General features: G+C 43.3%; 1 protein-coding gene across 1 annotated transcript in view; it reads left to right on the top strand.

Moving 5' to 3' along the window:
- Window positions 1–6618: 6618 nt before the first annotated feature.
- Window positions 6619–13074, top strand: part of ACER3 (alkaline ceramidase 3) — a 75380-nt gene continuing 68924 nt past the window's right edge. The window contains exon 1 of the mRNA XM_067533332.1: window positions 6619–6839. Coding sequence (XP_067389433.1) covers window positions 6737–6839 — 103 coding nt within the window. The 5' untranslated portion in view covers window positions 6619–6736. The remainder of the gene's footprint in view (window positions 6840–13074) is intronic.

Genomic DNA, 13074 nt, shown 5'->3' with positions numbered 1-13074 from the left:
TGAAGGTTTTTTTCAGCTATTTGTCTAGTAAGAATTTTTGCTTCTTCTGTGCATTTTCTCCCTTCATTTGAAGTGGTTCTAATGATTGTAGGAAAAAGCCTTACCTTTCCCCAACTCCAAGTTCCCAGGATTTCATAATTGGCCACAACTGAATTATGTGGAGATGTTTTCACCTTCCACTGAGTCATCAAGTATTTTAGACTCTGAGGCACTATACTAGATGTGATGGACTAATGATCTGATCTGTTAGCTGCAATGGGTTTGCTGTAACAGCTGCAACACAGCAGAACATGGTACTCTGAACTCAGTCTTGCCAAAGGATTGACTAACAAACTCTTTATTCCAACTATTTTTGTTTTTAAAATGTACTTGTTTGCAGTTTAGAAAATGCGAGAGGAAGGCTTTCAGTTGAATTCTGTTGCTCTAATTACCTGGTCAATACAAATACCACTTTTAACCAACATCATAGATGTTTATACATGTGGGGATCACCTGATGGTATGTCAAAAAACCAAGCTGACTATCAAATAAGAGCAATGCTAGAGATCAAGCATCTAATGGACAAATACCTTCCCAACTGCAGGCGGTGGTTCAGATAATCAATTGTTAGCCTCAAATATAAAATTAAAACTTAAAAAGTAAGACTGTCGGCAGGTCCAGTGTCTGGACTTGTCCACAATCAACAAAAAGTACATGACTTCTGTACAAAATGTGTTTGAGGCATTGGCACAGGTGAAAGAGAAGAGCAATCCAATTGAATTTTGGAACAAAATGAAAATTATCATGCTCAAAGCTGTCAAAGCACACATTCCGAAAAGTCAGCATTGGACTACACCATGTTAATTGAGAAGGTGTTTGAGCTAATGAAAAAATGATGCAGAGTGAAAGAGAATGGCTTGGAGACTGAAAAATGTAAGAGGGAATACAAGGAACTGAGTAGACAGATTCAAAGGCAGACTAGATGAGACAAGCATCTATATAAAGGCAACATGTGTGAAATTTGAGAATTATAAAGAGAGCAATAACAAAAATTATGGTTACCATGGTCAGATTTCTTACTTTGAAAAGTTTTCTCTGTAATCAAACATAATGAAAGATCATGATGGCAGAATCCTCAATGAAAGTGATGATATTGAACACAGATGCAGAGATTATTGTGCCAATCTGTATGACTCATTAGAGCCACTTACAGTACAGTATGACAGAAAAGGAAGTACAGAGTTGGGTCCATCAATCCTGTGAGAGGAAATGGTATGTGCTATTATGGAAATGAAGCCTGGGAAAGCACCAGGTTAGAAAACATACCAGCAGAATTGTTAAGTGATTTGGTAATCACTGTGGTATTGATCTCATGTGAAAAGTTTGCAACCATGTATGGATGACTAAAAATTGGCCAGAGGACTGGATGAGGGGAAATCTTTCTGCCCTTACCAAAGAAGGGAGACATAATAGAGTGTAGTAACTATTGTACCATCTCCTTGATATCTCATGTGAGCGAAGTTCTGCTCTACATGCTGGATTGTATGAAGCAAAGGACAAAAGCAGACTACCACCACAAGAAGTTGGTTTCAGACAGGGCTAAGGCAAACAATCAATTATGACTATTCATCACGTCACTGAAAAATGTGGAGTGTACAATCACCGATTGATTTATTGACTATTCAAAAGCATCTGACATGACCATCTTTGGAGGATCCTGGCAAACATGAAATTTCTAAATATCTCATTGAACTCATGGTCTCTACTACCACCACCAGACCACAGTGTGAACAGCAGTAGGTGACAGTGAGTGGTTTTCCACTGGGCTGGATGCGAGACAAGGGTGTACTTTAACTTAACCCCAAACCTTGTCAATATATATGCAGAATTTATTATGAGACAAGCCCTGGAAGACTGACAAAGTGGAATGAGTTCAGATTTCCATTGGTGGGTGTTGTCAGTTGTTGGCTGCGTGTGTGTTCTCCCAGTGTGCATGCTGTCCCAGCTCTGCGCAGATTACTGAGACGCCAAACCACAATTGGATTATCCAGTAAGACCAGCGATCCATTTCAGTAACGAAGCCCTGATACAAACAAGTAGTGTATTGCCACTCTGATGTGTGTAGTTGCCACCCTCTGACATGGTAAGATGCCGCCTTTTACCTTGTACTGGATGGTTCAGCCAAAACATCTCTATCCATCATATTGTCATTCTGAGAGGTTAGAAAGCCCTCATTATCTTTTGGGTATTGGAATGTTCTGGTACTTTTCTAGAATGTGTTTGGGTGAGTGTTCTGTACCTAGGACTTCTTTAGGAATGTGTGTATCAGCTCTGTTCTTGCCAGTTACTGTGAGTCTGCCAGCATTCACAGCCTGACTCCTGCTAACGTTGCTTTATAGCAACAGGAGTTGACTGTTACTTTAGCTCAGGCCTCATACCTGGCCTGTTATACTAAGCCTCATGTCTCACGCTCTCACTTTCTACTACAATAGGCACCTTTTAGCCAACTTTAGTAGTGCATCTCATAGATAGAAAATTGTCTCATCACAATGTATTGCAACCAAAATTCTGTCTTCAGGCTCTTTGCATATAGTATAGAGGATGCCACTTACGTACTTGGTAGTCTGATGTGTCCCACAGGCTGTTCAGTGTCACAGCTGTGGCAGCTATTCCCTTGCCAACCCTGCTTACACAGCACAAAATATCAGTAACCTAAAATGACACTTAAACGTCTTGGGGACAGGTGCATTAGAAACCACACACATGCATAGATGAGGGAGTTGAAGACTGAAGAACCTGTACTGGAAGGATCAGTTATGCTAATGGTGTTATCAACAATTTCACTGTTTGGGGTAAGACAATTTGTCTCAGCAGAGTTACTAGGGGGTAAAAATTCTGACTACCTAAGTAGAGCCTTAGCAGAAGATCAGCTGACACAGCGCCTTTAAAGATTGGCTGCAACGCTGAAAATATCCTCGGTGGCTGGAGTAGTGGGTAAGAATTGCCAACATGTTCATGAATCTGGACTAAATCAATTTCAGAAAGAAGGTCAGGCACTTGGAGTGAACCGTACTTATTTATTTTGATTGGTAACAAATTCCTATGCACTCTTCTAGATGCTTTCACAGTGATTCCACAATATTATATAAGACTTATTGCTCTAACAAGTGGCTGCCAGTGGCTACTGATGAAACAACCAGAGGTCAGCTGTGTATGAGAGCCCGTTATACCTTCCTTCTCCCAACCATGCCCTTAATGCCAGCCTCAGGGAGTGGATTGCAGCAGGCGCTCTAGAACACCATAGGATTCCCCTCCACTGGGAAAGTCATCCCCTTGCCAGCTGTACAAAGTGGCCTTAAAACAGGGGCGAATCTGGCCTTATATTTCTAAGCACATCCTATTCCCTAGGTGCCCTAAAACAGAGATGGGCTTTGCAGCCTGTTCAGAAAGTTAACAAAGTAAAACTCTCGCCAACCAAGGGGGAAGCAAGTTCAACAGCCCTGTAGTTATCCACTTCACAGAATTTGCTTGGGTATTGAGAACACCACCACAAGATAATTGACCCCCAAAGAGAGGCTCATTGCTCAGCAGCAAAGCATATTGGGATTTCATTTCTGAGATCAGGTCTATACTGCAAACTGTTGTCAGCATGGCTAGGTTGGTCAGGGGTGTGATGAGGTGGGATTTGTGATCAACACAGCTATGCCAGCAAAAGCTCATAGTGTAGACACAGTTACACCAGCAAAACTGTGCTTTTGCCAGTATAGTTTATTTTGCTTGGGGGCGGGGGCGGCGATTGGAATAAGATATACCAGCAAGAGCACAATTTTGCTGGCATAAGCTGTATCCATACTAGGAGCGTTTTACTAGCACAGAATAATGGTATAGCTAAACCAGCAAAGCGCTCCTAGTCTAGACCTGGCCCAAAAGACTGACAGTTCCAGCCTTTACCTTACAATCTGCTGATATCTAAAATGTGAGGCACTACACAGCCATGTTGAGCATTCACATGGAATGAGGTGTGGTTTAGAATCATAAGTGAAACCTTAATTATATGCTATATTTGATGCAGCACCAAACCCTGGTCCAACTAAATTCAGTAGCAACATTCTCTAGGAGATTTCAATGGGACGTGGTTTTGGTCAATATATATATAAAACAGCCACATTAGAAAAGCATAAATAATTTAAATGGTTGAGTTAAACAAGATACTGAGCTAAACTGGTTCTCTGCTTCCCAATTCAGAGCTCTTGCATGTGAGTTTATGAACATTAAGGTCCTAATTCTCCTTTCAATTACACTGGTGTAAATCAGAAGTACTTCTATTAAAATCAATGAAGTTACACCAGCATAAAGCCTAAATACATGAAAGAAGAATTAGGCCCTTAATCCACAAAACTATACAGCCTTTAGTTAAGCAGGTTAAATTTGTAGGTGTTAAATTAGCAAGAGAAGCCTATTATTCCCTGGATGTATTAAAAACAATGAGGGTTACAAAGAAGAATTGATTATTTAATGGTCACAAAGTTCAAGCAAGTTGTGTTCATACTAAGATCTGTATATGAAAGTGTGATACAAAATTGGATGTAATTTAGTGTGGCTTTTTTAAAAATAAATTAAAGCTAATGCTTTACAATTGTAAATGCCTTTCATCCAAGGAAAGTATCGTAAACAATTAATTATTGGGGGGCTTTTTATACTTGTGGGAAGATTTTCAAAAGCACAAGGGGCAGTCAGGCACAGAATTTCCTTTGAAAGTCAATGGGATCTGGGCTCATAACTGCCGTTTGTGCATTTGAAAAACTCTCCCTTTATTTTTTAGTCTAATTTGAAGGAGTTTCTGTTTTTTACCCCCGAGTCAGATCCTCAGATGGTGTAATTCAGCGTAGGTCTATTGAAGTCAATAATAGCTATGACAAATTATACATGCTGAGAATCTGGCTATCTGCCTTTACTTCCTGTTTGAAAGCCAGAAAGACTGCTTTGATATTTCTGGGCCAGTATCAGAGCAGCCCCAGGAAAGACAGCACCCACCAGCTAGGTTCAGACTTGGCCTGTGAAAAAAGAGAAATGCCCCCCTAAAAGATCTGCTTGGAGAAGATCTGTAGAGTGAACCCCCTTTTGTTGGAGGGATGTAGGGATAGTGTCTGCAAAGCCAACAGGGATCAGTGGGAGAGAAGACACATACTAATAGAAACCTAGGCCAAGATCCGAGTGAGCTGTAGGTGGTGGATACAGGGTTGATTCTGTTCTTATGCTGCTGTAAATCTGGAATGACTTCAATGAAGTCAGTGGAGTTACTCTAGTTGTACACTAGGGTAACAGATCAAAATGTAGTCCTGTGCATGGGTAAGTGCCTCTGCCTTAGGGGGTTCTGGCCCCGTTAAGCATTCCCTCCTTCCTTGATTGATTGCAGTGCTCAGCAGGCTTCTTTCTCCTGCTACATTTGCTGATAGCTGTGGCCATCACTTGGTCATAAAAATCAGAGGGATTCCCAAAAAGTGCTTAAGTTCCAGAGAACCCCTGGAATTGGAACCTATGAACCTATCCCCCACTTCTAAAACTACTCTACTGCAGCTGATGGTTTGTGCTCTAAATAGGTGGCTAAATACAGACGAGGGGAGCCTGTTTTTGAAAAATCTGGCATGTGCATTAAAACAATATTAATGGATTGAAAATCTAAATACGTTTCATTGTTACATTGAAGCAATTATGTTTTGGAGTCACAAACATTTTATGCCCCTAAGAAATGCTTATGCCACTGTTAATATTCATGTGAGTGAAGGCATGTACCTGCTTGTGTTTGCATCTACCCTAGGAAATTGTACAAAGTGCAGGTGCTAGACAAACAGCATCAACACAAATGGGAAATGACATTCCAAAATGTTAATCATGTCAGATAATAGCTTCAGTCTCTGCCGTCTCCTGCCTCCAGCCCCCTTCCACCAAACCTTCCCACTATCCTGCTCCCACCCCAACCCCCCAAAACCTTCCCATTATCCTGCTCCCACCCCAGCCCCCCAAAACCTTCCCATTATCCTGCTCCCACCCCAGCCCCCCAAAACCTTCCCATTATCCTGCTTCCAACCCAGCCCCCCAAAACCTTCCCATTATCCTGCTCCCACCCCAGCCCCCCAAAACCTTCCCATTATCCTGCTTCCAACCCCCAGCCCCCCAAAACCTTCCCATTCTCCTGCTCCACCCCAGCCCCCAAAACCTTCCCATTATCCTGCTTCCAACCCAGCCCCCAAAACCTTCCCATTATCCTGCTCCCACCCCAGCCCCCCAAAACCTTCCCATTATCCTGCTTCCAACCCAGCCCCCAAAACCTTCCCATTATCCTGCTCCCACCCCAGCCCCCAAACCTTCCCTCTAGCCTGCCCCAGCCCCCCCAAACCTTCCCTTTAACCAGCCCCCCCCCAAACCGTCCCTCTAGCCTGGCCCAGCCCCTCTAGCCTGGCCCTAGTCCCCCAAACCCCTGCACCTTCCTGCCCGTCCCACCGTGCACGAGCAGGCCCGGGCAGATGCGCCGCTCCCGGGCTGGTTGGCGCCTTGTAGGCCGCAGCCGGTTGCCACGGCAACGAGCGGCGGGCCGGGCTCCGGGCCCGGCAGCGCAGCGCAGCACCGCCCCGGCCCGACGGCTGGCTGGCTGGCTGGGGTGGGCGGTGCCACCTTCCCCCCCTCTCCGCCCACCGGCGCGCGCAGCGAGCGCTCCGCTCCGGGCCGGGCCTCGCTCGCTGACTCGCCCCGCTGCGCGATGGCTCCCGCCGCCGACCGGGCCGGCTACTGGGGCGCGCCCACCTCCACCCTGGAGTGGTGCGAGGAGAACTACGCCGTGTCCTACTACATCGCCGAGTTCTGTGAGTGCCGGGCCGGGCCGGGGCCGGGGGCTGCGGCGGGCCGGGGCCCCGATCCGACGGCTCTGCCCGGCTCCCCCCTGATCTGGGTTGTCGGAGGGGTGGCTAGGGAGCCCCCCACCCCCGCGTTGTTAACCTCTGTCATGCACCTGGGCCGGGAGAAGCCCGGGCAGGGCTCTGGAGCCCCCCTGAAGCTCTGGGGGGAAGGGGAAGAAAGTCCCCGCAGCCCCTGGTTCCCCAGCTCCCCGCTGTAAGGAAGAGAAACTGAGGCCGCCTGTGCTCACAGCCCGGCCGGTGTCAGCTGGGCACCTGTAATCCCCGGGATGCTGAGGGGTGAGGCACCATGGCGTGCTCGGCGCAGGAGCTGGGGAAAGGTGGGCCCTCGGCTCTCCAGTTCAAAGTGGAGTGGATTCAGGAGAAGTAACGTGGCCTGTGTTATGCAAGGGGTCAGATGAGACGTTCCCATTATCATCTATGAATCAGGCCATAGCCTGGGGATGTGTTGCTGCAGGAGGGGGAGAGGAGGTGATGATGGCAACAGGTGGTTGTCTGTGGCTATTGGGATGGCTGTGGGGGCCTTAAGGATACAAAAAAAAGGCAGTCTAACTAAAAAAAGAAGGTATGTCCTGCCATAGCTAGGCTTGGAAGGAGTAGGGTTTTATCAGTTAATGTCAATTTCACCAGACCCACACAAACCAACTAAAAAATATTTCCATCATTGAAATATACAAACAAGCAAAAAATGCTGTGTAAGGACTTATTCGAGTTTGGTTTACCTTGTAAAACTTTAACTTTTTGAAACCCAACATCAACTGTCATTAAATAATTATTGTCTGACTCGCCCCCCTCCCCCCCACTGTCTGACCCTCCCATAATTTTCTGCAACTGTGAAAATTTAAATAGATAAAACTTTTGAAAATGCTTATAATTGATATCTGTTGAAATTATATTAAAAAACCAAATTCCTCTAAGCCTAGTCATAAGTTTGCATAGTTCTTAAACAGAGTGAGGCACATTCCTTGCCCCTTGTGAGCGGGGCAGGAAGAACTGACAGTCTAAGATGGACATGGCAAAGTGCAGTTGTTCAGAAAAGGCACCATGAGGAAGCATACATTAATACAGGCAGGACTTATTCATTAATCTGGTCTTAGGTTGCAGGATCTGAAGGTGTGGCAGTAAGCTGTCGGCCTTATGCATAGGGATAGCTTTGGATCACAGCAGAGGGAGATGCTCACATTATATTCATGGCACTTGAACCTTTTCGTGCAGACTTATCTTTCTGTCACTGATTTCTGACCTTTGTTATTTTTCCCCATAATGAAGTATTATGTGTCATGTTTAAGGGTAATGGCTATGTCTTTTCAGTAAGGCTTTTGATAATGGTTTTCAAGTACATAAAAGGTTGTCACAAGGAGGAGAGAGAAAAATTGTTCTCCTTAACCTCTGAGGATAGGACAGGAAGCAATGGGCTTAAATTGGAGGAAGGAAGGTTTAGACTGGATATTAAGAGAAACTTCCGAACTGTCAGGGTATGTAAGCACAGGAATAAATTGCCTTGGGCAGTTGTGGAATCTCCATCACTGGAGATTTTTAAGAGCAGGTTAGACAGATGCCTGTCAGCGATGGCCTCAATAATATTTAGTCCTGCCATAAGTGTAGGGGACTGGACTAGATGACCTCTCAAGGTCCCTTCCAATCCTACGATTCTGTGCTGCTGTGTGGTAGTATCCTGCAACAGTTTACATGCAGGTTTAAAGTTAAGGGGTCTTGTTTTCAGGATTAGAGCCTAGAAAAGCAGTATCAAACTAAACAGATCCCTCCCCTAGAGCATTTGGAACATTGTGTCAGAAAAAACACAGCTGAATATAGTTTGGATGGTTCACAGATTAGGTATGATTTCAGAAGTGTTTTGTATGAGTGGGAGGAGGCTTGGCATACTTTTTTTGGAAGGTTTTAGGCATACAGGATGGTGATGCAGATGATAGTGGATTTTCTTTTGTCACAAACATTGGAGTGGGTGAAAAGACAAAGGGAATGGTGATGAGAGAAGCTTTGGTGGAGAGTGGCCGTGGGAAGTGGTGTGGAGTAGAAGAGCAGCAATGTAGACAAGGCAGTGTTAGAGAGAGATCAGAAAAGCAAAGTCAGTATTAGAGGTAGGGTTGATAGTGCCGCCTGTTGTTAAGGTTGCCTGAAACTTTTCATTATAAAACCTTGTTTTCAGTTCTTTATAACTTTTTGCCAAACGTTAACCATTTATAAAGCTAAGGATGAAAAAGAGTGGTGAGGAAGAAGATGCACTTTTGTGTAGATTGGAAGGCTATCAAATGAGGAAATCGGGAAATTACTAGTGTGGGCTAACATGTTGGTGATGCTAGGCTTGGAGAGGAATAAAATAATTTTAGAGATGTAAAGAAGCAGCAGAATTTGATGAAGGGGACATAAATCTACACATATCTGAAGGTATAGGTGTGCGCAGTACATTTCATTAGGGTGTGCACCCAGGGAATTTTCATGATCTTTATCAGGGGTGTCAAACTCAATTCCATCGACGGGCCACATCTGAATTACCCGCCGGCGGAATTCTCGCCGTGTCCTAGTCTCCGCCAAGAAATGTCGGAAGGAAAGATATTTCGGTGGCAGATCACGGTGTGTTCCCATCTGCCGCAAAATCTTGCAGCTCCTTCTTTTTCGGTGGCAGCTCACTGTGTCTTGCCGTCCACTGAGAAATTGCGCGCCCTCCACTCTTTCGGCAGCAGCTCTACACTCCAGCATCAGCTTGATACACAGCGAGATGGCGCCGCGTGCCACATCCAAAAAAGTTTGCGGGCTGGATACAAAAGGTTCGTGGGCCGAATCTGGCCTGCGGGCCGTATGTTTGAAACCCCTGCATTAGGGTGTGCCTGGGCGCACCCGGCACACCCCATACGCACGCCTATGTTTGAAGGGGGTAAACACCAAGAAGGAAGGAAAATTATTTAGCATAGTAAAAGGGGATATAATTAGAAGTCAGGGCTGGGATGAGATTTAAAAAGGAAAAATTTAGATAGAACATCTGCAAACTCCTTGACAATGAGGTATAGTTTATTGAATAATCTCTCCAGGAAAGTGGAGGAAGCCCCATTACTTTACAAAGGTAAAAATAGATTTTACTAGTGTCTACTCCGTGTATACTATGAAATAATATTCCGTTATTAGTGAGATAGACCAGGGTGAACCAATAAATTTCTTTCTCTACAGCCTCTGAGTAAGTCCTTGTCAACACTAGCACTTATGCTGGCAAATATTTTGTTGCTCAGGGGTGTGAAAAAACACAGCCCTGAGCGACATAAGTTTTGTCTACATAAGCACTAGTGTGCACAGTGCTATGTCAGCGGGAGAGAGTTCTCCCACCAACATAATAAATGCACCTAAATGAGTGGCGGTAGCTATGTCGGTGGGAGATGCTCTGCCACTGACCTAGCGCTGTCCACATTTCACACCGCTGAGAAAAAGAAGTTTTGCCAGCATAAGTGCTAATGTAGACAAGGCCTAAGAGGAGAAAAAAAGAGAAGACAAAGATGACATCAAGATAATGGAGAGTGTTCTGAATGTGAGGGTCAGAGGAAAGATAAAGTTCAGCTTTAGAGGGTATGAATCAACTAGAGTTGTAATTTAGTCAGTGCCAATGGATTAACAACCTGTCCTTCATAAAAGAACCAGTGGATCTTTCATGACCTTTTGTTTTACAGCTCTTGTGAGGTCCCTTATTTCTGTCTAATTATGTTGGCTATTTAACTTGATGTCAGTTTGACACCTAGTGAATATAAAATATGAATTTGAAGTATTTTCGGGTTTCGTATGGGCCCCGAGTCTCCCTGACACTTTGACTTTTGCAATCACATCCTTTTTGTAACTCAAATGCACAAGGTAAGCATGCTGCAAAATAAAGATTTTTCTCTTCTTTCAGTTACGTTATTTTAGGTATTACTTGCAATGATATCAGATAAAAAAACTCAGACCATCATGCAAATGCATTAATAATTACATAGCATTATAAAACATATTGATGCTTGCTTTTAGAATTATGTTGTTTATGAAGGAGAAAAAAGCTTGTGTTATGAGTCATATGCTCTTGGGTAAGAAACCAGCAATTTCTCATTAGTTATAAAGGCACAAGACTTCTGCAGTAAACCTGCATGAATTTAGGTAGAGATATACCCATTTTTGTACTAGATTGTAAAACAGGATTGTCGGTGTGTTACAAGCACTGGAAAGCCACTTACTAAAATGACAATATTTCTTAATTTTTGCATCCAGTTTTTACTCCAAATAATTTCTAACAAGCCATTGGAAATTTGAAACTTGAAGGGTAGTGCCATAGAGGCTGCCAGCATCGACCAAAAACCCCTTCCTTCAGCCTAGCCATTTTTACCCCACGGGTTAGGTTGACCTAACTATGGCGCTTCGGGGGTGAAATTTTTCACAGCCCTGAGTGGCGTAGCAATGTTGATCTAATTTTTAAGTGTGAACCAGGCTTGCTAAAACACCTTAATAGCCAAAAACGTGGGCTTGTTTTTCAACTCAAGTCATTGTGCCATTTTGCAAATTGTTTTTTGATATGCTAATTTTAGTACAAACTGAGACATTGTGCTTGTGTGCTTGTCTGGAAGGCTACATGCATTCTTTCCTATTCATTTTCTGAGTGATTACTAAATGATGGCCGCTGATCAAATTTATGTGAATGTGGGGTCAGATAGTATACACTATTTCTGTTGCTTTTAATAAATATTTCCATTGCTCCTCAATACCCCTAAAAGCCAACAATTCAAACCCAAAGATTCCTGTTTGGGACTTCTCTGGTGTTCACAATTCCAAAAATAAAATTTCCCCTGTACCTTTCTTTATTAACTCACCTGACCAATTTTCCACAACCCTTTCTCCAATGTCTTCCAGCTCCTTCAGCTTCTCCACCATACCTGTATTCTGTGGCAACGCTTGTTGGGTCATTGATACCAATGGGAAATCAAATCTTTGGATTTTTTATTTCATTTAAATAGATGCCAAAGTGACCTTAATCTCTAATTGTAATGTATCCCCTTTGTTGGTCTAAATTGCACGCACACTAGTTTGTTCTTTAGGTTTGAGCAAGAGAGCTGGCACTTGTTTGTGTGTGAAAGGACAAAGCAATACTGAAGCACTTGTTTTGAAGCAAAATGTTCCAGCCCAAGTGCTCACATACTGAATTGTGCAAACTGTGTAAACTTTATAAATAAACCAAACCAAAAAACAAACAAACCACCCCTGGAATTTTAGGCCTGTCATTCAACTTGAAGTGCTGTTAGTTATTAATCTGTGTTAGTTGTCTCCTTATTTCTAATTTAAAGTAATGATTAGAAACTAAGGTGCTTCAAGTCATTTGAACCCATGTGGTGTTTACATCACCATGTCCCGTGTTTTGGGTTCAAATATCAGCTTAACAAGCAGTGTTCCCTCTTTGTCATCCACTAATATGAACATAACAAGGGTTTGTCTTAGGGAACGTGAGGTATCTATTTAGCAATTATGTAATGCTTTGTTGTAAAAATGAAAATCTTCCATGATGGCTCTGGGGTCATAACCATCAGTTGAGGGAAATGGTGCATTTTGATCAGTTTTCCAGTCAGTGATCTGTTTTCAGAATAAAAGATGTATGGTGATTTTTAGCCACCTGAAATTTTGTCAAAGCTTGCTTTCTCCCTGAGTAATATATTATTTTTAAACGATGTCTGCATCATGATCACTTCTCAGATTTGCAAGTCTCTTCTATCCGTATTTCAGCATTCCTTATTAACCAATACATTTGGAGAATATCCAAAACATGACTTCCGATTTGATAAGAGGTGGGGACCAGGGTCAGAGTTAGGGCAGGTCAGGCAACAGGGTTTAAAATAGGACTAATGACATGCTCTGTTTGCTTCTGATCAATAACAAAAAGAGTTCTGCAAGGGTCATAATCCATAATTTAGGAACATAGCATTTGCCATGTTGGTTCACACTAAAGGTCCACTTGTTGTAGGTAGAGGTCAGTATTGGATGCTTCATAGAAAGGTGTGGGGGTTCTTATGATCGACAACTATGGAATGAATAATCTGTTTCTAGAAGAAATTTCTTCCTAACCCCTAGCTGTTAATGGGTATCTTATATCCTGATGCATGAGGGTATGTATGTATCCTTCACACAGTTCCTTATGCTGTCCCATGTGACTGTGGATATTCTCATT

The sequence above is a fragment of the Emydura macquarii genome, unplaced genomic scaffold, assembly GCF_026122565.2.
Source record: "Emydura macquarii macquarii isolate MOO-44397 ecotype Brisbane River unplaced genomic scaffold, CSIRO-AGI_Emac_v2 contig_3328, whole genome shotgun sequence".
NCBI lineage: Eukaryota > Metazoa > Chordata > Testudines > Chelidae > Emydura > Emydura macquarii.
Note: the sequence above shows the minus strand (reverse complement) of the source record. Positions and strands in the feature narration are given on the sequence as shown.